The sequence below is a fragment of the Uranotaenia lowii genome, chromosome 2, assembly GCF_029784155.1.
Source record: "Uranotaenia lowii strain MFRU-FL chromosome 2, ASM2978415v1, whole genome shotgun sequence".
NCBI lineage: Eukaryota > Metazoa > Arthropoda > Insecta > Diptera > Culicidae > Uranotaenia > Uranotaenia lowii.
The window spans coordinates 237,702,614-237,729,740 of NC_073692.1; the positions used below are offsets into that span (position 1 = coordinate 237,702,614).

Below are 27,127 nucleotides of genomic sequence, written 5' to 3' on the forward strand. Positions count from 1 at the left end.
GCCCTAAGACATTTCATTCTAAACCACTTTATGACGTTCACGTATTGAAACTAATTTAAAATTGTTAATTTCGATATGCAATTTAATGAACTTGTTGAACTGAAACTCAAATTATTAAACACAAACCCCCTACCTCGTCTCTAAATTTTTTTTTATTTAGAAGGGTATCTAAACAAGTTCATCCCTAGATAATTTTATTATGGGAGAGTGGGGAATCATGGGCCACTTTTTTTTCGTTGTTTCATAACTTCTTTATTATAAAAAATAAAATAAAAATAAAAAATGGTATGGTTTTCTACATTTTCAAGGTACAATATGGTATTTTAAAAAAAAATTAAATAAGTTATTTCCCTCAAATTCTGAATGTTTGAAAAAAGCAATATTTTTTTGGATTTTGAAAAATGGTGGGGAATCGTGGGCCACCAAATCCAAATTAACCAAATAACCTGCAAAGTTTATGAGTTGACAGAAAACTGTGATTTCCTAATTCATTTCGTTATTTAAAAGCAATTTCAGATGAAATAAAAAAGAGAGCTCTGTGTATGATCGCATTGATTCCAAAACCTGGCTCGCGGACGTTTTGGCAAAATTTCTTATATTGGATGGACAAAATATTTTTTATAACTCTTCATTTGGCATGAGAAAACTTTGCAGATAGGTAAAACATATTTTAATTTTAAGTGTATAAAAACATAAAAATATAGGTGATTCAAGATGTGTGGCCCACGATTCCCCACAAGCTATGATTTGAAAATTGGTTGCGTTTGTGTGACTTATTGACGTTTCATCAAAAATTCCTTTTCCAAGTGAAAGATCATGACAAAACTAAGATCACAAGCGTATGAGCGTATTTTTGTTCTGCACTTTAGGTTCCCCATCGATGAAATTAGCGGGTATTTTTTTTAACTATGTAAGTAAATTTTCATAACTTTTTTTAGCTTGATAAATAAAAGAAGCATATGATGTGTATTTCAGTCAACAACATATACAGGGTGGCCACCCATCCGGGAAAAACGGGAAAAGCGGGAAAAAGACGGGATTTGAAATCCAACGGGAAAAAAGCGGGAAAAAGCCGGGAATTTTTTCAAAAAGTCGGGAATTTTTGACTCAGTGAAAATCTGTTCAATGAAGTTCAGTCGAAATAGGTCGAAACAAGTGGAAATGGATTGACAGTTGATCACCAGTCTCTTTCCAATTGACTTCGGCCGATTTCTACCAGGTCGAAACGAATCCTCCTGCCGAGCTAAATCGGTTTCGATTAGTTTGAACTTGCTTCATTGAACAATAAAAGAATGTTACCGAACAGCCAGATTGCTAATCCCGATCAGGAGAGCATATCAAAATAATAACTCAAACGTATCTCACCAAGATATTTACATCTGGTTCAGTTATAATTAAGTACTCCAAATTTTCGATTTTAAGTTTCTCCATTCTGAATTATATCTTATTCTGATTGACAAACTTGAATGGGGTTGAGCTCATTTTCAATGATCAAGATTTTTTTCGGATTGTCCTGAAATAAAATGATTATATCTTATTTTGATATACGTACAACTTTTTCTGAAACACGGACATCGAAGTCAACGGCTCAAACCTTATATTAACGAGTTTCGCTCTACAGATTCATAAAATTGAATCAAATTTTATGAAAACCAAAAATGGGGCATGGTTTTATCAAATAATGTGGTTTATTGACCTTCCACTAAAAAATTTTCACGAAGTACTCATATCTTGATAAATTATAATTTGGATATAATTTGTTCTGTCCAATATCAAACTATGCTATCTGAACGAGATATTATCTTGATAGGAGCATATCTAAAACTGATATAATTTAGCTATGATCGTATAGATTTTTTGATATAATTTGAGATATTTTAACATCCTACGAGTACTGAATTATAACTCATTTAGATAGAAAAAAAAATAAGTATCAAAATATCTCATTTTAATATAATTTTGTTTTTCTCTCCTGATCGGGATCGAATAGAAATGGGAAGAACTTAAATAAGCTATTTGATTCCACACGGTATTGCTCTCTATTTTTTGAATGAAGTTTTCCATTTAATACAGAATTGTTGCGAGTTCGTATTAGGATTTGACGAAACGTAAAATAAGATTATGCAGAAGCAACAAATGGATATTGCTGTTCGCTTCTGGAATCAAAACACAAACCTAATTGAAGCAAGGTGTATTAGTTCTATATTCTTATCGTCGACGCGCTCGAATGACCTTCTGAATGGCGTGAAACAATGTTTTTCGAAAAATCCTGATCTACTGAAACGAGTGATCCAGTATTCCATGGATGGTCCAGCAGTAAATTTGAAAATGCTCAAGGAACTACATAACTAGCGAGGTTCAAGAGCTTGTTTCGAATCCGTCGTACGAGATTCTCACCATTGGAAACTGTGGACTTCACAATGTACATAAAGCGTTCAAGGAGGGACTGAGGAAAAGTGAATGGAATTCGGATAAATTTTTGAGGACGTTGTATAGCCTGTTCAAGAACATTCCACTTAGAAGGGCAGATTATACTGCAGTAACGGGTTCAGCTATATTTCCGTTAAAATTTTGTTACCCTCGCTGGGTGGAAAATGAACGCGTTGCAGAACGTGCTGCCAAAATGCTACCGTATCTCAAACGGTTTGTCGGCGAGGTTAAAAAAACAAGAAGGAAAACCATCCAATTTTTAAGCGGACTTTTCCATCGATTTCCCGGTCGAAGGAATGCGACATTGTTGCTAAAGCTGTAGATGATAATTTTCTGGGACCAAAAATGAGTTTTTTTTGTTACGGCCGCTTCGACTGTTGAGTCCTTTTTACGCGAGTATCAGACAGAAGCACCGATGGTTCCGTTTCTCTTCGATGATTTAACCGGGCTTGTAAGAGCGTTGATGGAGAAAGTTGTAAAGCTTGAACGACTAAACGTAAAATCAAAAACACTTATTGGAATTGAACTCTCAGAAATAAATCTTCTATCTCCTGGAAGCGTAGAAATTGGATTCTCAACTAAATCGGTAATTAAGAAAGCAAAAGAGTCTGGTCACGACAAGGATCCTTGTATTCAGAAATAGCTGTCGTTCGTTTTACTGTGGATTTTCGAATAAAATGGCTATACCATCTCCCTTGTCTTATCCAATCACTCAATATTTATTGAGCGTTAATCCCGATGTAATTGCACACTAGAGTGCCCCAAATGACCCGACATTTGAAAAAGTTATGCGCTGCAGGCTTAAATTGATCCTAGGCCTAGAACACGGTCTCATGTCAAATTGGGGTCAGTTCGGATCACCGGAAGGGGTCGCACAACGAGCCTAAAGTTTGTATGGGATTTTGAGACATTTTGTTCGGGAGGAACACAAAAATCCAGTTTTTCATGAATTACTTTGGTCCCCTTCAGCCGATTTCTTTTGAAAACAGTTTTTCTTAAATCCAAAACTATGAAAAAATATTTCAACCGAAGACTGCATTTCGATTCGAGTTAAAATAAAAAAGTTCCCGTGATCCGATCTGGCTCAAATTTGGCATGAGACCTTCTACTAGGCCTAGGATCAATTCAAGCCTGCAGCGCATAACATTGCACAAGCTTGAAATTTCCCATACACATTTGGGGCAGCCTTTTGCACGCTATCTAGATATTGTCAAAAAACGTTTAGACCTGTGTCTAGAAGTACTTGTTGATAAGCAACACTTAAGTAGAGCTTGTGGCGATAAAATTAAAGACGAATTCGGAACATTATGTGCAATACCTTCAATAAAAACATCATTTCGGGATATCGAAGAAAACACAACCATTGGACATTTTTTGAAAGGAACTTATTGGCGAACCGTAAAAGGAGTTCTTCAATTTGACGACCTTATTGAAGAAAATTCTAATTTTGTCTCATGGCAACGCGACGATGGAAAGAGGCTTTGCCGTTAACGCGAAATGCCTAGTTGAAAACCAAACCGAGAGTCTGACAGCCCAACGTATCGTACACGACAGAATCAACATGTCAGGGGGAATTACAGCAATAACGGTAACGAAATCGTTAATTTAGTATGCCCGAATATTCGGAATTTTGTTTGATTTCCTGTTGTATAAAACCGGGAATTTCGTGAGACCATGCGGGGAAAAAACGGGAAAAATGCGGGAAATCAAAAATTGATTTTGAGTGGCCACCCTGCATATAGGAATACATGCTCACGTAAAGCGACGACGATGATAGTTGGTTTGAGATTTTTATCTCAACACACATCTGAGATATTAAAAGTGGCCCACGTTACCCCATGGCCCACGATACCCCACTCTCCCCTACAAATCACTTTTAAAATAAAAAAAAAATAGATAGATACAATTTATTATTCAAGAAACCAATTTCAGCCACAATTTTATTGTGTTTTTTTTTATTCAACTCCACATTCAAAAAGATTTTGATAAATTACACAAGGCCACAAAATTCACCTTTTTCTGAGGTGCAATGAATTTAAGAGCTAATTTTGATCAATTTTGGCGCATTCGAACTTTTGAAAATAAGATAAAATTTTTTGAAAAAAATCTTCACTTTTCTTCTGACAAAATTTTAAAATATTACAGAAAATTTGAAATAAAGATTTTAATCTTATATTTCAAGGGGGGGGGGGGGGGGGGGGGGGTGGTGAGAGGAATTGTGGGCCACCAAATTCAAATTGAGAAATAACGGGCAAAGTTTATGAGTTGACACAAGACTGAAATTTCATAATTCATTTGGCTGTACTCCATTTTCCCGAAAACCATTGTCCAGAATGAAAAACCAGAAATTCACTTCCCCAGATTTTTTCCCAGAATGCACCATTTACCAGATTTTTTCTCCCAGTATGAACCATTTCCCCGAAAAAAAATTACCAGAATGAACCATTTCCCAGAATTTTTTCGCCAGAATTGCCATTTCCCAGAAAATTTTATATATTTATCCAACCTGAAATTCAAAAAATTCAAATAGATTTTTTCCACAAATATTGGGTTCCCATAATACAATTAATTTGCGGCAAAGCCGCATAACCAACGAGGATGAAGGGGCCGAGGTGGCACAAAGCCGCCGAAGCTCCCAAATCCGAGGCGGCCGACGACCCGCCGTCGGAAGCGGCGGCCCTAATACATTGGTCTAGGTCTGCCAGGGCTTTCTAGGCCAGCGTGAAAGTTTGGGGTGATCCTTTAGCCCCGTCCGCCACGCGACAGCGTGAAGGACAAAACTTCTATCAAGTTCGAACGCGCAGCGTGAGGAGTCGGATACCAAAACGGTTTTTTAAAGGACCATGGTTAGTATTTAATCAATTAAAGTACCCAAACCATAAACAAAGTACAATATTGGTTCTAAAATAAATTTAGTTGGAAAATTTCAAACCTGTAGTTGCATTTAAAAAATCATTTTGAAAAAATAAATTTCGAATCATATGAAATTTACAAGAATTCATTAGAAAAAAATAAGTAAAAATACTAGAGGAAAAAATCTGGGATTTGTGCCATTCTGGGAAATGTTCCATTCTGGGGAAAAAAAATTCTGGGAAATGGTCCATTCTGGGGAAAAAAATTTCTGGTAAATGGTGCATTCTGGGGATTTTTTTTCTGGGAAATGGTTCATTCTGGGGTTTGATTTCGGGTATTTGTCTTGCTGGGAAAAATTCATTCTGGGCAAAAGTTTTCGGGTAAATGGGATACAATCGTATTTAAGTCAAAACATATAGAAAAATATGCTTACGCAAACCTTACGTTACCCCACTCTCCTTTACTTAAAACAATTTCAGCAAAAATTAAACAAAGTTGATTCAAACAAAAAGCGTTTATTTGTAAAATTGTTTGCATATATGGTTGCTTTTTGTGAGATAACGCTATCACATTAATCATTAAAGTTAGTAATTTTCTTTTCCTGATTTCGCTTAAATGCTTAAATAAACAACGGATAATGGAAGGAATTAGTTTTTATTTTATCATGTATTTAGGAAATCTTATTAATCTTCACCTAAATGTTAGAAAGACAAAAGACGCATTTTTTCATTTGTTATCTCATTGCGAAGGGCTTCTAAAACATTCAATTTTAGTTAATTTTATCTTCATTTTTAAATCTACGACAATTGACATTCTCAAATCATTGATTCAAATAAAATTGCATTTTTTGTTACATAAATTTACAATTATTTTTAAACAGCTTTTAAACTTTTTATATAGTCTGTTAAGTTTATAAGTCTGTTTCACACACGGAAAATAATAAAAAGGTGAAATTTACCGAGACAGCAAAGGTGAATGCTCGCAAAAGCCAAAAAGGTAACTTCTACCTATTCGAGGTGAAACTCACCTCACAGCGAGGTAAAATATACCTGAAACGAAGAATGAAAAAAGGTACAATTCACTGAGAAAAAATGTGAATCCAAAAAAGGTAAATTTCACCTCGTAGCGAGGTGAAGTTCACCTGGATTGAGCTGAATCAAAAAGTATAATCCACCTAGAAAGAAAGGTAAATCCAAATAAGGTAAAACTTACCTCGTAGCGAGGTGAAGTTGACCTGGATTGAGCTAAACAAAACGGTACAAATCATCTCGAAAAAAAAGTAACTATTTGACGAATCCGTTTATTGAGGTTAAGCTGTTTTGCCGTTTAGGAACAAGTTCTGCTTCGTGCACAATATGTGAAAATCGGAACAAAATGGTAAGTGTTTTCTTAGATTTCATTTAGTTGTGCTGGTTCTCTTCATAATACTTTACTTTTGTTTCAGATCGGCCCACAGAGCTTCGTGTTGTATTCCCGTCAGCCTTCAGATATTATTCCGGACAAGCCGGACCTGACAAGCTTGGCGAACAAAGGAATTGCCTCAACAATTTTTAAAGAACACGGTGATATATTTCAAAAATAAATATTAGGTAACAGTCCCTATTTATTTAAAATAAATACCAATTTTTTCATGAATTGTGTTTTTTTTTAAATTGATTATTATTGAAGAAACCAATCAAACAAACAAGCATTTACCTTTTAAATCAGTGAATGGGAAAACGGTATTATTTACTATTTTGCTAGGTGAATGAGAAAATGGTAAAATCTACCTTTTTGCTAAGTGAATTGAAAAAAGGTAAAATTTACCTTTTTGCTAGGTGAATGAAAAAAAGGTAAAATTTACCTCGAAAGAGGGGTGGAAAAAATTCACCTCGCAAAAAGGTAAATTTTACCTTTTTTTTATTTTCCGTGCATAGAATCGCATCTTTTCATTTACTGTAGCGCCCCTAGTTGTCACATCGCGAATCTATTGACAGTGTTTTGAGCCGGATGGTTTGTTTACTTAGTGGTGAAAATTTCATAAAGGTTGAAACAGTCAGTCTAAAGTTATCGGCGATGGAACGCGAAAGGCGAGAGAAAATTCTACACACTCACGTAAAGAAATCGACGTGAGAGGAAAAGATCGCGAAATTCCTGAAATATCCAAAATCGACTGTAAATTCGGTGCTGTAACGTTACCGGGAGACCCTTACGGTGGATCGAGCAAAACAAACCAGGCGTAAAAGTCGAACATATGACCGGAAGCTGCGAGCAAAGGTAATTCGATCAGTTCACAATAATCCTGGAATCTCCTTGCGTGATTTGGCGAAAAAGTTCAAGACGAACCACAGTACAGCTCGACGAATTTGTTTGCGAGAAGGCTTGCGGTCGTATCATGCAAGCAAACACCCCAACAGGACGTAAAGGGAATGTTGCGGGTAGATTCAAGTTTGTTTTCGCAGATAAATTTGCTCGTAAGTTGATGATTTGGCAAGGGATCTGTAGTTGTGGGAAGAAGACTAAGATTTTCATCACTGGGGACACAATGAATGGAAATGTTTACAAAGAAGGATGTCTCCAGAAGAGGGTTTTGCCATTCATTCGGTCCCACAAAGGTCCGGTGAAGTTCTGGCCGGACCTGGCAAGCTGCCACTACAGTCGGGATGTCGTTAAGTGGTATAAGGAGAACAAGATCGATTTTGTTGAAAAAAGTATCAATCCACCAAACTGTCCGGGTTTTCTTCCCATCGAGAAATATTGGGCAATAGTTAAGGGCAAACTGAAGAAATGTGTCAGAACCATGAAAAACCCGCTCAATAAACACCTGAGACCGTAAAATATGCAGACTATAAATTTAAAAAAAATTATTGCGCAAATGATGTTCAATTTTTCTTGAGACTAAATTTTATTATGTATCTTGATGCGTTTTTAAAATTTGTCCAGTCTCATTAAAAAAAATCTATTCAATTGATGAAAACAATCATCAATATACTTATTGAAAACACATTATTTGAACGTGGGACTGAAGGGGTGTATAAAATTTATTTAAGCAATTAGTTCTTAGAGCAAGTTCACTGGTGTTGGGAAAAAGTGGTAGAAATTTTGACATTTTGAAAATATTGCCATGCATAAACGTTTGCAAGATCTGTGGCCTTCAAGTTTTTTTACAACACGTGTTGTATTTTCGCATGCTGTGATGCAGAAATAGCAATATTTCTATCACATACGGCTGAAATTGAAACAGTGTTGTAAAAAAAATACGACGGCCAAAGATCTTGAAAGCATTTTTGCATGGTAAAATTTTCAAAATGTCAAAATTTCTACCACATTTTCACAACACCAGTGAACTTACTCTTATAGAACTTTTATCTCGACTAGCATAAAAATTTCTATGCAATCCAAGTTTTGAAATGTTTCTGAAATTCCGAACGAAATATTTTCTGCCTGCAAATATCTACGGTGTCAAAACCTCTAAAATTCATGTTTTTTTTTAATTATTGTAAAACATCATTGACAATTATGAATATTGACAAAAACGCAGAAATTTGCAATGAACTTATCTTTTGAACGTCCTTAGATTATTGGCGATTTGCAGCAAAGCTGCTTGACATGCAACGCCAACTGTATTCCACTTACGGAACTAACAAAAGGGTGATGATAGCTGAATTTTAACACGGTAGTGTATACAAACTGTTTCTGAAATTGAGATTTCTGTGAAAACTTTTTAACTTCAGGCAATGAAAATAAATGAATCTGGTGAGAAAATCACTAATTTACTTATTTCAGTGCTTGTTGCTAAAGAAAAAAAATCTATTGCATGGTTTTCCTATCAAAATTCAATTTTGAAATTTCTAGATATGAATCATGAAGAAGTTTCTCAGAAAGAGAATCGATTCTGGAGCATGTGTTAGAATGTGATTCTGTCTGACTTATTTGAAAAGGATCTACAGCTGAAAATTTGTTAATATTTGCTCTCGAGATGTTAAAATTTACAGTTCTTAAGCTTTTCAGTTTGAAAGCACCGTGAGAACTCTTCTAGAAAAATCTATGTAGGTATATTTTAGTTTTCTACTCTAAGAGATCTAATATTTATAATTTCTATTTTCAATTCATTCTCACAAAGTTTTTTTTCGAACCTGGCAACGATTTTATTTTAGATTGGTTCTTTAATGCAGGTATTGATATTCAAACTATTTGAAAAGTTGTGGATAAAAGATATTTATATGTAGACCTAGAAAAGAAGATATTTATATTTTGTCATTATAAAATAAAATAACTCGATAAAATTTTCTTCTTTTCATTTCTTCTCAAAACATTATGGATTCAAACAAAGATTTGATGTTTTATTTTTCAATTCTATGTTTCTGAAAACTTTTCGGCACGTTTCTTCAAATTATATAGCATTTTAAGTCGTAAAGAACGGTAAAGGAACAGCATTTTGTTTCCAGAAACAATCCAGATCCAGATCTGCAATTTATCTTGCCAGCTTCAACAATGAATATGCTGTTGCTTTCGTCATTGCTTCGCTGTTGTTTTTTGGACAAATATTGATTTGACAAATTTATGTCGATCAACACCACTGTAATTAATTAAGATAATTTCCTTTCGCCAATTGCCATTTGGTTTTGAGAAGCAACGATATTCCAGCTTTCTTTCACACACGGAACATTCTCACTCTCAGCAGTTGAAATCCGAATGCTTATTGTTGTGGCGTAAAACATTTGGTTCGGAAACATTGTTTTCCAGAAAACTAAAAAATTGAAGATTTAACAGCGATAGGTTAAAAAAATATATCTACAGTAATGTAGTTCGGATTTTCTTACCATATTCTTCAAACAAGGGTAAAAAAAATTTTCATTTAACTGCGAAAATTTGTATTTTTCTTCAATGTTTTGAGAAAATACTACGCGTTTTGACACTTGAGTCCATAATATCATGATTTTGATCGAAGTGTCCTTCGAACGTCGTTTGGAGCTGCAAATCGCCAATCGAAGAAGCTGGTCTTCAGTACTTTTGAGTAGGTCCGGCGTATCACAAGACCCTTTTACCGCAGCGCAGCTACTCAGAAATTCAACACTTATTTTTCTGATTTGAACCCCGAAAATAAACTTTCTCGATATCAAACACTACCAAACATTGGACCACAATTAGACTTTGTAAACGTTAAAATCAAATTTTAGCAAAGATATCATTTTTTTTTTAAATTTTTGAAGCAACGAATCAAAGAAAAAAAACGCCAACGCTTTCGGGCACGGCTTACTAAGATCTTTCGATCCCAGGCAACTTATTTTGATTTTTATAAAAACAAAAAACTGGAACTAGAACCTTGGAAATGATTCAAACCCAAGCTTACCACTAAAGGCGGCCGCACAATAGCCCGTTCGTCGTCGCGTCGCGTTGACATTTAATTTTGAGGATGCCATTTTCCGTTTGAGTCACCACAATGGTGCGTCGCGTCAGTGAAGGCATTGTACTAAAACGCAAAACTTGTTCTAAACGGCAGCGTTTTCCAGCGTCGACGTTTTGGTTTTGAAAAAAAATCAAAATTCAAGCGCTTCAGCAAGGTTTGAACTATTTGTTTTTGATTTTTTTCGTCAAAGATTGACACAAACAGATTCAAAAATCATATTATTGTAATTTTATCTCATCTATGATTCAAATTTGTTAGAAACGTCATTGAAATTTATTTTTAAAAATTTAATATATTTGACATATTGATGAAATCATATAGCATTTATTATAAATATTAGCTTGATTTGTCAGTTCCCGTTTTTCAAAAATAAAAATAATAATGAATGAAACATTTTGTGTTGGAGTTTGCCGAGTTTTGTCTCAATATTTCCCTGTCAGCCCTGTCAGTGGACGCTATATTGTGGTGCGAAAATTGTAGAGTGCGTCGCGTCAACGTTTTAGTACTTAACGACGGCGTTGACAGCTGACGCGACGCGACGACCGACGTGCTATTGTGCGGGCGCCTTAAGGACTACCCAAGTAACCATAAGCATTAAGCCATAACCCTTAATTAGCATTAAATCAACGTTTCTAATGCAACTTAGCATTATATCAACATTCATAATGCTTTTTAGTTTCAAATATGCATTATTAATGCATAGAAGCAATAACAAAAATTAACACTAATGATAGCACTATATGCACATATAGAGCTACTATATAAAGTTAACAAGCATTAAGACTGTAGCACTAGAACTTCCTGTTAATGCTTATATAAAGCTTTTATAAAGCGTAGAAACGTCAAACCCGCGAATGTAAACAAGAATGATGTTTTTCATTTGCTGCGTGTGAGTAAGAAAGACAACAAACGAAAACAATCAGAGCGGGCAGTTGCAGTTGTCTTCTCCCAAAATTTTCCAATACATTTCCAAACCATCTCATGCATACATTGTCTATGAAGTTGTGTGACCCGAAGAGTACTTGAAGTACGGGTTTTTTCACCTACGTTATCAGCATCAAGAGTGGTCGAAATGGTAAAGGCGCAAGGAAAGATAAAGGCTGCTGAGGGATCCTCGGTTCGAGACTCATCAAAGTTAATTCATAATTCAATTATAATTACTTCTCATTTCATAGAACACTTAGCAAGCATAATCCTTCATTCAGCAGGTTGATTGATGTTGTAGATAATGATTTTATTTTTTTTAATTTTTGTTCATTTTCCTATTTTGAATTTCCGTTTCACATCAATCATGATCAAACAATTAAAAGATGTTCTAAGTATGCATTATTAATGCTTTTATACGGCTGGCGAAAAATGACGTTTTGATGGTGCTCTAATTCAGCATTTGTAATGCTTATTAAATGCTATGTTGTGATAGCATTTATTCAGCCCGCTATTTCGCCTTTTTAGCATTAAATCTGCATTATATACGCATATAGTGCAAAACAAGCATTAATTCAGAGTTATATATGGGAATATAGTGTTGATTAAGGGCTATGTTTTAGTGCTTATGGTTACTTGGGTAAGGACTCACCAATTTCTTTTGCGAATAACTTTTGATAGAGATTCTCGAGTACAGTCTATAAATATCTATCAACAAGTGAGAAATTCCTAAATGTTTTGAAAAACTGTATTAGAATTGTGGACCTGGGATAATATTTTGAAGTTCTGGCATTTGTTGTGGGTCAAAATTAGATTAAGAATTTAAGATTTTGAGGTAGAGAAGAACATCTTGACGTTTTTGGACCTTGGGGGAGGGGGGAGGGGGGTGCGGTTAACCCTCAAACATCCCCCCTCCCAGTCATACGGCCATGCTACCTAGTATTGTCAATACATATGCTGTACAGTTTTTTTACCGTCGACATCTTTCAATGCGCAACCAGAACTTTCAGTCTACTGATCACATTAAATCTTTCCCCCAGCTAAGCACATAGCATAATTTGAAACACTCCAGAAAGCACACTTCGAACAGAACTTAGCCGATGTGGAGCTCGGTTGGTGGCAGAATTGCACGTGCCAATGCACAAACGGGTCAATTCGTTTGTTTTTTCTCGACAACCATATGTTCTTTCTTCCGGCGAGAAGAAAGTAAATCTTCGTAGAAGTTTCTCCCCTTAGATTCAGGTGTTTCCGAATTGGTTGAACGAATTTATAACTTTAAATATTAATCGAATCACGTTTTTGCTACATATATTCACGTTGTTGATCAATTTTCATAAAACTTCCTCGTATACACTTAATAGATTACCTCTGTATATCTTAGGTCACTAACTTGAGCCGTTATCGGTAGGATAAGCCAGGCGGCATGCAAACTAAACAGCAGTACAGAGATCATTTCAAAGGTTGTCAACTTCCGGATACACATCACGTAGAACAACTGTTGAACATTTTCAAACTCGAATCTCGATCCCGGATTGTTCGAAATATCTATACCGAATGCTTCAAGTTCCCGAACGTAACTGAAAATCGTCTTGTTTTGCAAGGGGAACATCTTCTGTGCCAGCCTTTACTAAATAGTCATTAGAGGGCCCATCAGCCACCACCGGTAGCTATTTGGTTATACTCCCATAAATGCGGCTCTCAAATGTTAGAACGGTTCAAGCTGGAGATAAAAGTTACCAGTGGAGAATTTTTTGATTTGTAATTAGTAGCATCATGATTTTAAGCTACGACTTATGTAAATAACTTTAATGAGGAGCCTATTAGTAACGTGATTTTTTTCGAAAAATCGCAAACCTAAAAAATAAGTTCCGTGAAACTCCCAAAAATATTATAAACCAATCAGATTTGAACCCGCTCAGGTTCCCTGCGCATACGTTTGATGGAAGGAACAACTTATATGTTGTGATTATCGTGATTGTTTCGGAAAATCACACACTGTGACCGGCTGAGTTTTCGTTCCCTGCAAGATGATAGTGGCTAAGGTTTAGGCAGCTCGTTATTTGTGCGTCGAGTTCTTATTGTATTACGTACCTACATATGTACATATATTTTAATTTTTAACTTTACTCTATCTATGAAAATCTCTTCTGAACTACTCGATCTTTCATAATCTCACTGTGATGATGGGATGAGAAAACTTTTTTTTCTGACTTCTTACTTTCATTTTTTTTAATTATTTTTTTTATGAAAAACTTGTTTTGAAAACTTTGTACAGAGAGCAATGATTTTTCATACCTTATACAAATTTAAACCAGCATCGAGATTCTCGCCAACATGAACAATTCGACCACATACGACTTGGTAGGCTGTGGCCGAAGGAAGAGGACGTGTTTTTGCTGTCATCAAAAATTAAAACAAATTTCAAAACTCGGAAAATCGGGTGTACTTTTGAGATGGAAGCAATCCAACGACGGAAATTTTTAGAACATTCAAACAGAAAATTCCTCCTCAAGTTTCAAGCATGCATCCTGGTGGAATCCTCCAACATCTAGAATTTACAGTTTGTTTAGCATTCCCGATGAGACCGTGGTAAGTGAACAGGGAAGTTAAATGGTTCAAGCACCTATTCCTTTGAAGGACTTTTCAGTTGAAGGTACTCGAAAATCGCTGATAAATTCGTGTTCATTCAACTTTCTCTAGAGAAATTTGCATGTTTTTCGGTGAAAATCCAACTGCTTATCCCCAGTGTTCGGAATATAAAATTTGGGTTCAACACCAAAATCATGATTCGTTGCGCGCAGGTGATCTTGTCGTTTATCAGAGGGTGACATGAAAATTAGATCGAGCTGTGATTTGAAACTGTCACCTCGTTTGAGGCACTTTATTGAAAATGAATTTAGACTGTTTCTACAACTATCGTTTTTTTTTTATTCTTTCAACTTCTAGACGGCTGTTCGCTAGAACTTTAACACATTCGCTGAGTGATGATTGATCAAAGAGCGAGCAATTACCTACCCACCCATACTGTTTGTAACGTTCGCCTCTTAACATAATTAGCCAACCGTGAAAAATGACACAGAAAGCGTTAGGAGGTAGCTTCTTATGAGCTTTGGCGAGTAAGGTAGCAGACCCAAGCCTTTATTTTTAAAAAGACTTCTTTCTAATATGAATAACAATGGATATACAGTCGCAAGTTGCACAGTTCACTTACCTTACTATCAGACAGTTAATCTTTTGCTATGTTTTTTGGTGTAGGTTATGACCTTAAGTCACAATTTAGATCCTATCATTTTCCAAATAGAAGATTTACCAAATAGACTAATGAAGATAAGATGTCAGTTGTTAGTTTTGATCTACACTTTTCCCGTTTAACTGATTCATTCTGTGTTATGATTCAAAACTTCGTCTTGAATTACTTTACTTATTTACAACCCGCATTTTGGTACTTTTTGTTCTATCAAAATGACGGTTTCAAAACAAACTGAGTCGTTTTCATTAGTTTTATCTTTAATAGACTGAGATATCACATGGAATCGGATGATTGTTCATACACTAAAATGTTTTTTTAAATTTTTTTTATTTGAAGTTGATTATGAAGTTATTTTAATTAGAAGAGTTTAAATCGTACTCTCGTATGATATAGTCTCGAACCAACTGCTGCACCCTCAATGGGAACAACCTGAAATGAAACAATCATTAGTAGATATCTTGAATTTGACGATAAGGAAAAGAAATTCTTGCTGTAACAACAGAAACAAATAATAGTTTAAAAGAACAAAGATTCATATACTGGAGTGATTTGAACGCAAAAAAAAAGAAATAGAATCAGAAAAAAATACTTTAAAATTGATATGAGAAGGTTTTGATTTCTTCACTGAAAAAAATATCATGGTATTCTGAAATAAATAAAACTGTTTAATTTTACTATGTGCTGATTTTGTCGCTTTAATTTTTTTTTGGTTTTTTTGCAATCCCTTGGTTAATTTTACTATGAGTACCAAAAACAAAATGGTAATATTCAATAAAGAGAGATTTAATTTTACCATAATCAAAAGTTTGAGGATTTAAATAAAGTTGTGGTTTTCATGACAACCATCTGGTTAATTTTACCATGTGATCTTAAACTAAATTAGTATCCCGAAATAAATGCGCTCATCCTGTCAATTAAATAATAAAAAGGGTAATTGTGACAATCCTTGGGTTAATTTTACTATGCGCGAGATATGTCTCGATTAAAACGAAGTTTTGTATATCCAGGGTGGCCACAATATTTTCATTTTGAAATTCCCGGTTTTCCCGGTCAAAAGTTCAAAAGTTTCCAGACTTTTATTGTCCATTTTCGAAGAATATAGCAAAATTTTCAACATATTGCATTCATTTGGTTGTTTCTTAACACTCAAATCAAGACACGAACGCCACAAACGTGGTAAAGTGTCTATACTTAGAGAAAAAAAACACTCAAATCATTGTACACTTAGACGAACTCGATTCTTTTTTAAGGTTTTCATTATATTTCCTTTAAATGATAAAAAAAACATCCTACATAAAATCGTTTTGGGTTTTAAAGCCATGTTTACAAAAAATTAAAAAATGATGTTTTCAATCAATAATTCGTCATGTGACATTCTATCATGTTTTCATAAGTTACAGATACCAAGTGTGTTACTACAGCTCACAAAATCCACGTTTCTGAGAATATTCGAAACTGTTCTGAGGGCGTTCAATCAAGTTAATCTCTCGTCACAGTAAATTCAGTTAAAATTTTGTTTCCAGCGGTATTACATTCAATGATAAATGCATTTTCAAGTGTAATATAAATTTTTGCTAAAAATTTATCTCACTGATTCACAGATGACTGTTTATAATTTTCCCATATTTTTCAAAACACGGGATAAATACTTGTTTTTAGGCATTGTTTGATTATCTAAACTTATCTTTAATGTTTAAATATGTACCAGTAATCATCAAGATCTTGAAAATAAACCGTTATACATAACTTTATCAGTTTCTAAAAATCTGTAAAAATGAGATTGTAGGACATAATTCCCTGTTCCTTTGTGAATCTAAAAATTGCCAAGACTAATTAAGGGTAAATATTGAAAAATCATTAATCCTATCTAGACGCAGTGTTTAAATTTATCTAGAAATATTGCCAACACTAAAAATTGTTACGTAAGAGAATTTAACAGCATTTATTATTACCCCAAATTCATCTGGGTAATTATGAACAGATAAGACCAAAAAAGAATCATCTTTGTTCATAATAACCTCGAGGTTGACCCTACCATTTTCCGAAAATTTGTCTTCTGTTTTCAGCCTAGTTTATAAAAGATTTTTTTAAGTATTCAGTAAAGATGTTTTATATTGAAAAGGCCAAATATTGAAAAAAAAAAAAAGAAACAAATTAAACTTTTGAATCGTTGTTATAATTGTTTCTTATACAATTAACGTATAATATCACGTGTCGTCAACATGTGATTATTTGTAAAGATGCAATTCTTTTAAAGTAATCAATGATTTTCTAAGGAATTTCTCGAATTTGCATGAAATGTGTATGCCACTCGTGAAAAGATTCGACATTTTCAGCACTCGACTTAGTTATCCAATTCGGCAAGCCCCGTTGGATAAAGCCCCGTGCTAAAAAAATAAATTTTTGCAACTTGTTGTAATCAATTTATAGTTACTGATTAATTAAATAAGTAATAAATTACTAAGAAATCATTCACCAGATATTGTTTTTGCATCGTTTTTAAGCATTGAATGCAGAGCATGGAAATCATGATCTCTATTTTGAATTCTGACTTTAAAAGTGCAAAAAAATATGGACAACGAGTTGCATCGTCTTGACTTAACAGTTTTAGGGATTATTGACCAGCATTTTATCAAAGTGTGAGATGAAGAAAAATTAAAAACATTTATTCGATTCAGATTCACCCATTGTATTTTTTTTATTTCAAATTAAGGAATTTCAATTTTGAAATGAATATTTAAACAAAATGCACAAAGAATTCAAAATTGTGATATCTAAATTTATTATCGTAAATCAATAAAAGTAAGAAACATTTATTTTTGATTTTCATAGCGTAGTAAAACAGAAATTTATGATTGTGCAGTTTAAATTGATTGAAACTTGAATTAAAATAGCTATATTATTAAAAAAAACTTTTGAACCCACTAATTTTAAGTCCAACATAAAATTTGGATTATAAATTTCGAAAGAAATTCATAAAGAAACAATGTAATTTGTGTAGCACCAATAAATTTTTTTTAAGAACTAATTTCTAAATCCTCTACTGCATTTATTGGTCTGATTGCATGATTCAGTTCTGTAAATAATTGAAAAATATATTTACAATTTAAAACAAGTGATTTCATACATAACTTACACAGATCTATTTTTTTGCAAAATAAAATATTTTTGCTTTAAAAAAAATTCTCAACATTTTTATGGTTCATTCAGTAGATGGTTAGCTTTATTAGGTTGAAAATTAAGGATTTGATTTCAGTGAATTAAGTTACAGTTAATTGTTTAACAAATATTTTTATTTTGAGTCAGTTGGGTTGAGTCAGGGGTTAAATTATGAACAAATTACTGTTCCGATTAATGATAAAGTTATAACATATTTTAAAGCGTTTAATTGGAAACGACCCCTGTATAAGAGAGATAAATCTTATAAATTTTTGCAAACACATGCTAAACTAAGGCTACACGCGGAGAAAACTAGGCTTTTGAACCAAAACAAAAATGATTTTGTTTCAAAACATTAATTTTTTGAATCTAACTCCTGTTTTATTTGAACCAAAAACTTTTGTTTTTGATTCAAAAATATCAGGTCAGAGTTAGCTATATTAGAAGGATTTTGGATGAAGTATGGTAAGTATGTTAATTAAAGAGTGAATATCGAAGATTTTCTATAAGTGATTGCGTTTTTACAGAACCAGAGCCGAAGGATGGTTTCCGTGGATGCCTCAACTGAGATGAAAGCTGCGCACGATGAAACTGCTTCAAATCCAGCGGTCAGGTCGACAAAAATTTGGACCGGATCGATTTTAGTGAACTAGTTTAACATATAAATTTCTTTCTTTTTATTTTTTGAAATTCCTAATAGGAATTTCAAAACAACAGGAAATATGTCCTCCAATTGGAATAAATGGAAAATGGTTCAATGAACCAATCTTTTTAAATCTAAATCTAAATTACATTGTGGCGAACGAAATCAACTTTGTATCAAATGAAACTGTTTTTTGTTTCAAAGTATTAAGATTTTGATTCAAAGATTTTTCAAAAGAAAAATTCTTTGAAACAGAGGAAAATGCTTTTGAACCAAAAGAATTTTTATTTGTCTCAAAACCAAAGGAAAAAATCCTTTGTTTTTGCGGCACTTTCCTTTGAAATAAAAAACCTTTTCGCTGCGTGTAACTCTAAGGACTTATGCAAAATCCAATTTGAAAAGTGTACGAATAAGGTTTTGAAAATCAAAGAGACTTAACAGTGTACATACATTTTTTTTTAAATATAAGTTTAGTTATAAAATGCAGATTACAATAAAGAAAGCCATTATTTTAAAAATTGATTTTGCCGTCATGAATTGGAATCATTTGTCAGATTCTATCAAATCTAGTGATATTGGGTTTCACTAAGTTTTGGGCTAAATCAATCATTGATAACTAATAAATCAACGACCCTCTTTAAAACAACAAAAACTGATTTAAAATATATTTATTATCCTTCATTTGAAAGAGGATTAATATATTAAAATGTTGATCATTGATTCGAAACCTTAGATTTAAGTACATATCTTAGAAAAGTTCTAAAATGTTGATAAAAATATGCACGTCTCGGTGGCCGAGCGATTAGCGTGGTAAGACGGTCTATTGATGACATGGGGTCGATTCTCATCTCGGTACTGGATGTTAAATGTTAATCTTAAGTTGTCCCCGTCTATTCAGTCTGTAAAGCCTAAATCGGCCAAGACGGTGTATGTCTTTAAAAAGAAATAAACCCTTGAATTTCAAAAACTAGAGGCAGCAAAAAAAAACAAACTGCATATTTGGATCTGTCGCCCTCAAATCAGTCAAAATCAGCTTTTAAATTCTCTTCAAAAGGGAAAACGTGAATTTTGTTGCCTTGTTATTCAAAATTTTCTGGATAAGTTATGACCAGTTATCGAAAAATGTTAATTTTGAAAGCACAACTTAAAAAAGTTGATTTGGACCCCGTGATGGTATTTTTTTCTAACAGTACGTTTGATAGGAGATGGTTTCCTTTTTAAGTCACCAATGTCATATTTGTTATTATAAAGCTATAAAAAACACCGCGCTGTGCGTAAAGATGACAGTCTTGCGTTTAACTCTCGAATTAAACATTATCACTCAAAAATTTGAATATTAGCATCTTTTTAAAATTTCCAAATTTGAAACCAAATGACATGATCTTCGATACTTGCAAAAAAAATTAGGAGACTTTCTGTATTCCTCATCTCGTTCTTCGAGGCAGTTGTAAACTTTGGTTTCGGTATGTGATTTTTTTTCAATTTAGAGGGGTAATTGAAGAGAGGTCAGTGTAGTTAATAAATTTTAAAACTTATGATATTCCTCTTATACATTTTTTAACTGTTCAATTCTGTCTTGGACACTTAAATTATAATTCTGAATTTTGAATTTTGGGTTGAATCCCTGATCTTGTAACAAAAACTAAATTTCGGTGTCTTGTTGTCAATTTTCCCGGTTTTGGATCTTAATTCCCGGTTTTTTCCGGTTTTCCCGGTTCGATTTTCAATTCCCGGTTTTCCCGGTTCTGTGGCCACCCTGTATATCGTTGCAGCTTTCGGATTGATATTACCATGTCTACCATAACTCTCTTTGGTAGATTTTACTATGTGTCAATTGTGTTAACGCCATTTTATTATTTGCATATGCACAAGCGCCGGTCGTGATAGAGTTCTGCACGTTTTAAAGTTAAAGTTTTCGCCGTTAAAGAACATTTTAGGATGGGAAATATCGATATCATTGTTGATAACTTTGATTTATCGGCCTAGCGGTGAAAAGTGATGTCCTTTTTAGTAGGAACATCTAAAGATTGTGATTTTTATTTATATAGATGGATAGAAGGTTCGAAGAAATGAAAGATGGTGAAGCTGAGCGGGTAGAATTTATTTAGAAGCATTACCATCACATATCAAATTTTTGTTCCTCACGGGCCTACTACTATGAAGTGGTAGATACAGATAGAGTTGCATCTACCACCACACATTAGTAGGCCTAGCGTGGTCCGCCCCACAAGCGGGAAACTTGTAGTACGGACGAACAAAAAGATTATATGTGATCGCTCAAATAAGCTCCCTTTAACTCAGAAACGCACCCTTTAACGGGGTTTGGATGCGAAACGGTACGGTGTGTGGTGGTAGATGCAACTCTATCTGTATCTACCACTTCATAGTAGTAGGCCAGTGAGGAACAAAAATTTGATATATGATGGTTATGCTTCTAAATAAATTCCACCCGCTCATTTTCACCATCTTTCATTTCTTCTAACCTTCTATCCATCTATATAAAAAAAATCACAATCTTTAGAAGTCCCTACTAAAAAGGACATCACTTTTCACCGCTAGGCCGATAAATTAAAGCAACAAACATAAATTACGGTGGTTAATCTTTTCATAATAATTGTTGATAACGTTCTGTGGGATCCCGCATTTATCGAAGGTAAGTGATTTGTGGATGAAAATATCTTGTGTACCTAGGCATACATTTTTTTTTCATTGACTTGCAGAGGGCTGTTATAACGAAGAGCTGAGACAGTTGATTGTGGGAAATTGGCAGTTGGATGAAGCTATATACGATATTACGAAAATAGTTCAACAATATTTCGATTCCTATAAGGCTTTGGACGACAGAAATCGACGAATTTTGGTTCACGTCATTGTGAACTACTTTATTTCAAAAAGTACTTCAGCCTGTCCGAAATGAAAATTTTCTAGAAGATGGATTCGAGGTGATTCCTCTCTGAGATTGCTGTACATTTTCTGAAACAAAACTTTAATAACATTAGTACTTTACAACATACTCAAATATTTAAGGATTAAATACTGAAATACTTCTACAGTTAATTAACATTTTTATTTTAATCCCAGGGATACGAAGCCTGGGAAAAAATATCCCTCTGGTTTATTTAATGACCGGTTCCACATTCGCAACAAATCTAAAATTAAGAAGCCCAAACTGGAGGGTCCCTTTGATGTATCTATCATATCGGTTCGGTTGCATCATTAACATCGGAAGGTAAAATCAAAATATTTATCCACTAACCAAAATATTTCACCATTCTTAATTTTACAGAATAAGATGAATTAACCTCGCATAAAAACTGGTTGCGCAACAACTCCAGGCTCGATGATCTAGTGTTGGAACACTGGAGAAGATCGACCCTTCTACGCGTAAGAACGATTAACGAAGATTGTGTCAACGTTTTCTTTGAATGGCCTAGACTCAAAGATATAAACGGATGTATGTTGGTAAGTAATCCAAGTTTATGTTTTTATTTTCTCTTATTCAATTAATTCCTTCTAGATCGATATCGATTTCAAAAAACTTATCGGCGAAAAAAGGCTGCTTTTTAATCGCAGGGGTGCTTTTGTCGAGAAATTGCGGGAGTTCATCAAAACGTTTGAGGTCCGTGATAAGTTATCACAACCATGTATTGACCAGCTCGAAAAAGAGGAGAATCCTTAAGGTTAATTCTTAGTTTCACTATTGTTACCAAAAAAGCTTAATTTACACCTTAAGTGTAAATGAACGAATCAACAATTCCTAATTCATCTGTATTTTTTTTAAACTCTTTTCCGTTTTTCAATTTTTCAATCAATGTGATTTGCTCACGTTCTTTTTAACATCTGGTGTAAATTAGGCATTATAGAATAAAAACATTAACAAAAATTATATCTTTTTAGATTTCGGCAATGTGCTTGTTGCGGCTATATTCCAAGGCGTTGTGAATCCAACACATAACTCACTGCACGAATTGCCTACAATTTTGCAGGCCCAACTGGATTAGTACTTTATTTGCAACACCCAAGACGATCTTTCGAATGCAGTAAACGATTGGATGCAAAATTCAGCAAATCACGGAGTAGCCAGTTTTGCACGAATCCAGATCTATGGAAATAAAAAAAAATTGAAAGAATTTGGAGTCACTACCGAAGGTGTCTGTTACCACGTGAAAAGCATAGACGTAATTAGTAAGCTCAAATTCCTTCTACAGTTACAGTTTGCTGAAAGTTGCGAATTGTTTTGGGTGTTCGTTACCCATTATTTTTATGGTTTTACCAATTCCTCGCCTAAATTAAGAAATAGTAGGGGTTACTGCAGCTATTGGCATTCCTGGAAGAACGGTCCTATCAAACAGTAGGGGAGAATGAGGATACTTGACCCCTGGGGATACTTGATTCCTTAGCTATATCTCCAAACTGGAATGTCGTACAAAGATCAAATGTTCTAGAAAAATGTGCCAAATAAAACAAAACAGCAATGGTTGAAGCTCAAAAAATTTTAACAAAACAAGTTTTTGGGTTATTGAACTTTGTTTGAAAAAATTCACAAAATGTGACTTGAAGATCTTTTTTCATCATTTTAAAATGTTCCTAACATGGAAATATTAAAATAAAAATATTTATTCCAACACATCAATCTTTCGGGTGTAAAATGAACTTCAAAATACAATATTTTCAAAGCGATGGAAAACTCACAACTTTTTTCAGAAAAAGTTTTCTAAAATGTTGATTTTGAGTACAATTGATCCCTAATATATGGGTACAAATGATCCCAGTATATTCTTCTTCTCAATGGATCGTGATCATTGCTGATTACGAGTTTGATAATATTTATCCAATAGCTAATATTCATCCATCAATTATCTGAAGAAAAGGGCAAAAATAATTGACTTTCTCTTGTTTATAAAAAATTGCGCCCATAAGTATGCAATGTCATAAGGGTTGAGAATAAGCTATAGATTTTTTTTTTCTGATAATTATAGATTGTGAAATGAGAACAAACATGACCAAAATAGTTAGTTAACATTCTATATTGGGGTTTTGTTGGGTTTTTTTCCATAGATTAGGGCTTCCTGAATAAAGGATCATGTCTCCCCTAACTTCAAAAATATCGCAATTTTTTTACTCCCACGAAAATGCTTCTAGTTCATCTACGAGTTCAAGTATCGTTCTAATTTTAGGAGCATAGAAACTTGAAGTTGCTAAATTTTTCCAAAAAGATATGGTGCGAATAAGAAAAAGGGATCAAGTATCCCCACTCTCCCCTACCGTAATGGATTGCTTTGTGTGCCATTCTAGGCAAACAGTTTTGACAGAATACATCAACCATCTTAAATTCAATCATGGACTTCCAGCCAATTTTGAGTATACTTGTACAGCATGTGAACCATCAGCTTTCTCAAACATATATCGTTTCAAAACGTTCATATGCGTCTAATAAACTATTTTTTTCCGAGTCCTTCTACCACGGTGATTCATCTACCTGTTCCCGTATGTGAGGTCCCACGCGAAGCATCAATTCAACCGATTGATACAAATCCTGAAACGAGTTCTTTAGAACTAGGAAGAACATCAATCAATGAATGTTAAACGTTTGATTCATTATTAGCTTCATTTTCAACTTTAGCTTAATATTATACGGCAATAAGAATTTTCCTCGTAAACAGGTTATTACTAATACTAATACTAATACTTATTAGTATCCAAAAATTTATAGCAGATAACCTTACGTTCCTTATTAACAGAGAACTTGAGCAAATAAATTTGAACTGTCAATACAAAGATATAAAAGAACTCCTTGAACATATAAAAGAATCTTTTTTTTTAGTTCAATAAAAAGTGAACACAAGTGGGGATTTTTTTTTATTATCTGACGGGTTTGCGCCGGGGGTCTTCAGATTTTCCCCAAAATTGAAAATTGGGTTCATTTTTGCGACTTAAAAACACATGTATTTTTTCAGATTTCTAACATTTTTATTTTTTGAGTTAGCTTCGGTTAGATTTTTTTGTAAATAAAAAATAACCATTTTTCAAAGCTACATAACTCTGTTGTTTCTCAACGGAAATTATAAAATAGCACATCAAAATGCATGGAAATTTTATCAGCTTTCCAAATAGAATAGTTGAAAAAAATTAAATAATGACCTTCAACATGAAAAGTTGTAAATAAACTTTAAATGGCGTCTAAAAGTACCGTCTGCACCACCGAATATTTTGCAAAAAATACCATTGTATAGCTCGATTCATGATGCAACTTTCATCTGAAGACACCAAAGTGGGCCATTAACACCTTGAAGAGTTATGAAAGAAATAATGACAATAAATCTCTTTTTTTGCATCGGAAACAAACAATGGTGGAACAACTGCACTCACATATGGAGATAGCAAGCACTTCTTACAACATGGAAACAAAAGAACTTATCAAAGCAGGTAAAAAACACTATTTTTTCGTCCTTTTCAGACCGCCCCTACTCGCATAACAGTCCCATATGAATTTTCGTCATTTTAGGTCAACATAAGGCTTCAACATAAAAGACTCAAAAAAAAAATATTTTGTTCTAGAAATTTCGAAAAAAAATATCAATTCGTGGCTGTCCTATATGTAATATACCTGAATAACAGTCCCATATGTGAAATACCACGGATTTGATTACTTTTCAATGTTTCTTTCGGCAAAATAGTCTTTGGTTTATTGCTTTGAATCATTTAAACATTTTTTTAACTCACTTGATGTCGAATGATGCACACTAGTTTTCGAAGGCAGGTCTGACGTTCTTAGAAATGACTTCCTGAGCGAAAAACTATCGGATGCAATCAAAAATCGTAAAAAGATTCAACTTACAATGTGGAATTCATGATATTTTTTTGCAAAAGTATGTTTTTTTCTGACAATTGCATTTAGAAGTTCAAAAATGATCAAATTAAGTCTTAGAAGGTAGCTTGGTGAGAAAAATATATTTTGTATGGGACTGTTATGCTAGTAGATTCGAAAAAGGTTTAAATATGGCCGATTAACAGTTCCATAATGAATAAAAATGGTGTTCTCGACCTTACCAATAACTCCATTTCGAAAATTTCAGGCCTAACGATTTATTATGACAACCTAGAAACGATTTTCGTTTATGCTGAAAGTGGTGGTAACAATTTAAAAATATATTCCAAAACAGAAAAAGCTGATTGTCTCGCTTGCTTATTTTTGTATATGGGACTGTTATGAAAGAAGGGGCGGTAGATTGTTGCAGCTTAACTGACTTCATGTTATATCCAAAAATCTAATAACGTATTCGTTTATACCCAGTTTTGCACCAGGTCACAACAAGTTATGCACATTTTACTGTCATTTTTAGAAGTTTATGCGCTAATTTTTGCATCCGTAATTCCCCAGATTTGATTTAAAATGGACGGTGGAACACTGGAGATTCGTGTGTGAGCGATCGAGGTAGCAAAACACTGACGACGAATTATGTTCGTTCTAGTATGGTAAACCTCAAAACTGGGCGAATGTAGAAAACGAATACGGTAAAAGTATCATATTTTCATCATTTTACAGCCTGGGCTGGCCATACTGAGCTCTTTGATTATTTCTACAACATTTGTGCCACTTTATCATACTTTTTTGATCAATGGGAAAGGATTTTGGTGTCCAGTGCTTAGCTCCCGATATAAAAACTATGTAAAGCACGTCTATATTTCATTTTTTTAATCACATTTTTGTAATCCCAAACACAGGTATTGAACCTTCTACTTTAGGCATTGATTATGCTTCACAATGATCTTTGATCGAAAAATTAATAAGTTATATAGTTATATATGACTAGGTTGTAAAAGCAACATTCCCATTATTAGTTATATCACTTAAACAATACGATACTCAGAATTTTGGTTAAAATTTGAAGTCAGTTTTGCTGCAAACACTCTACAAAGCACGAAAAAGTAGTGTTTTTTACCTGCTTTGGTAAGTTCTTTTGTTTCCATGTTGTTAGGTTAGAAGTGCTTGCTATCTCCATATGTGAGTGCAGTTGTTCGACCATTGTTTGTTTTCGATGCAAAAAAAGAGATTTATTGTCATTATTTCTTTCATAACTCTTCAAGGTGTTAATGGCCCACTTTGGTGTCTTCAGATGAAAGTTGCATCATGAATCGAGCTATACAATGGTATTTTTTGCAAAATATTCGGTGGTGCAGACGGTACTTTTAGAAGCCATTTAAAGTTTATTTTCAACTTTTCATGTTGAAGGTCATTATTTAATTTTTTTCAACTATTCTATTTGGAAAGCTGATAAAATTTCAATGCATTTTGATGTGCTATTTTATTATTTCCGTTGAGAAACAACAGAGTTATGTAGCTTTGAAAAATGGTTATTTTTTATTTACAAAAAAATCTAACCGAAGCTAACTCAAAAAATAAAAATGTTAGAAATCTGAAAAATTACATGTGTTTTTAAGTCACAAAAATGAACCAAATTTTCAATTTTGGGGAAAA

General features: G+C 33.8%; 2 protein-coding genes and 1 long non-coding RNA gene across 5 annotated transcripts in view; 1 reads left to right on the plus strand and 2 right to left on the minus strand.

Moving 5' to 3' along the window:
• The window catches only part of LOC129745949 (angiotensin-converting enzyme-like), a 28,600-nt gene extending 15,421 nt beyond the window's left edge, over positions 1-13,179 (minus strand). The window contains exon 1 of the mRNA XM_055739348.1: positions 12,963-13,179. Coding sequence (XP_055595323.1) covers positions 12,963-13,079 — 117 coding nt within the window. The 5' untranslated portion in view covers positions 13,080-13,179. The remainder of the gene's footprint in view (positions 1-12,962) is intronic.
• A 1,974-nt stretch (positions 13,180-15,153) lies between these two features.
• LOC129748901 (17-beta-hydroxysteroid dehydrogenase 13-like) overlaps positions 15,154-27,127 on the minus strand; it is a 43,705-nt gene continuing 31,731 nt past the window's right edge. For all 3 annotated transcript variants that reach the window (XM_055743690.1, XM_055743689.1, XM_055743688.1), the window contains exon 5: positions 15,154-15,275. In XM_055743690.1, coding sequence (XP_055599665.1) covers positions 15,200-15,275 — 76 coding nt within the window. In that variant the 3' untranslated portion in view covers positions 15,154-15,199. The remainder of the gene's footprint in view (positions 15,276-27,127) is intronic.
• LOC129748902 (uncharacterized) lies at positions 21,946-23,142 on the plus strand. Its single transcript, XR_008737863.1, has 3 exons — positions 21,946-22,110; positions 22,166-22,328; positions 22,546-23,142. It is a non-coding gene; the product is annotated as an uncharacterized LOC129748902 (long non-coding RNA).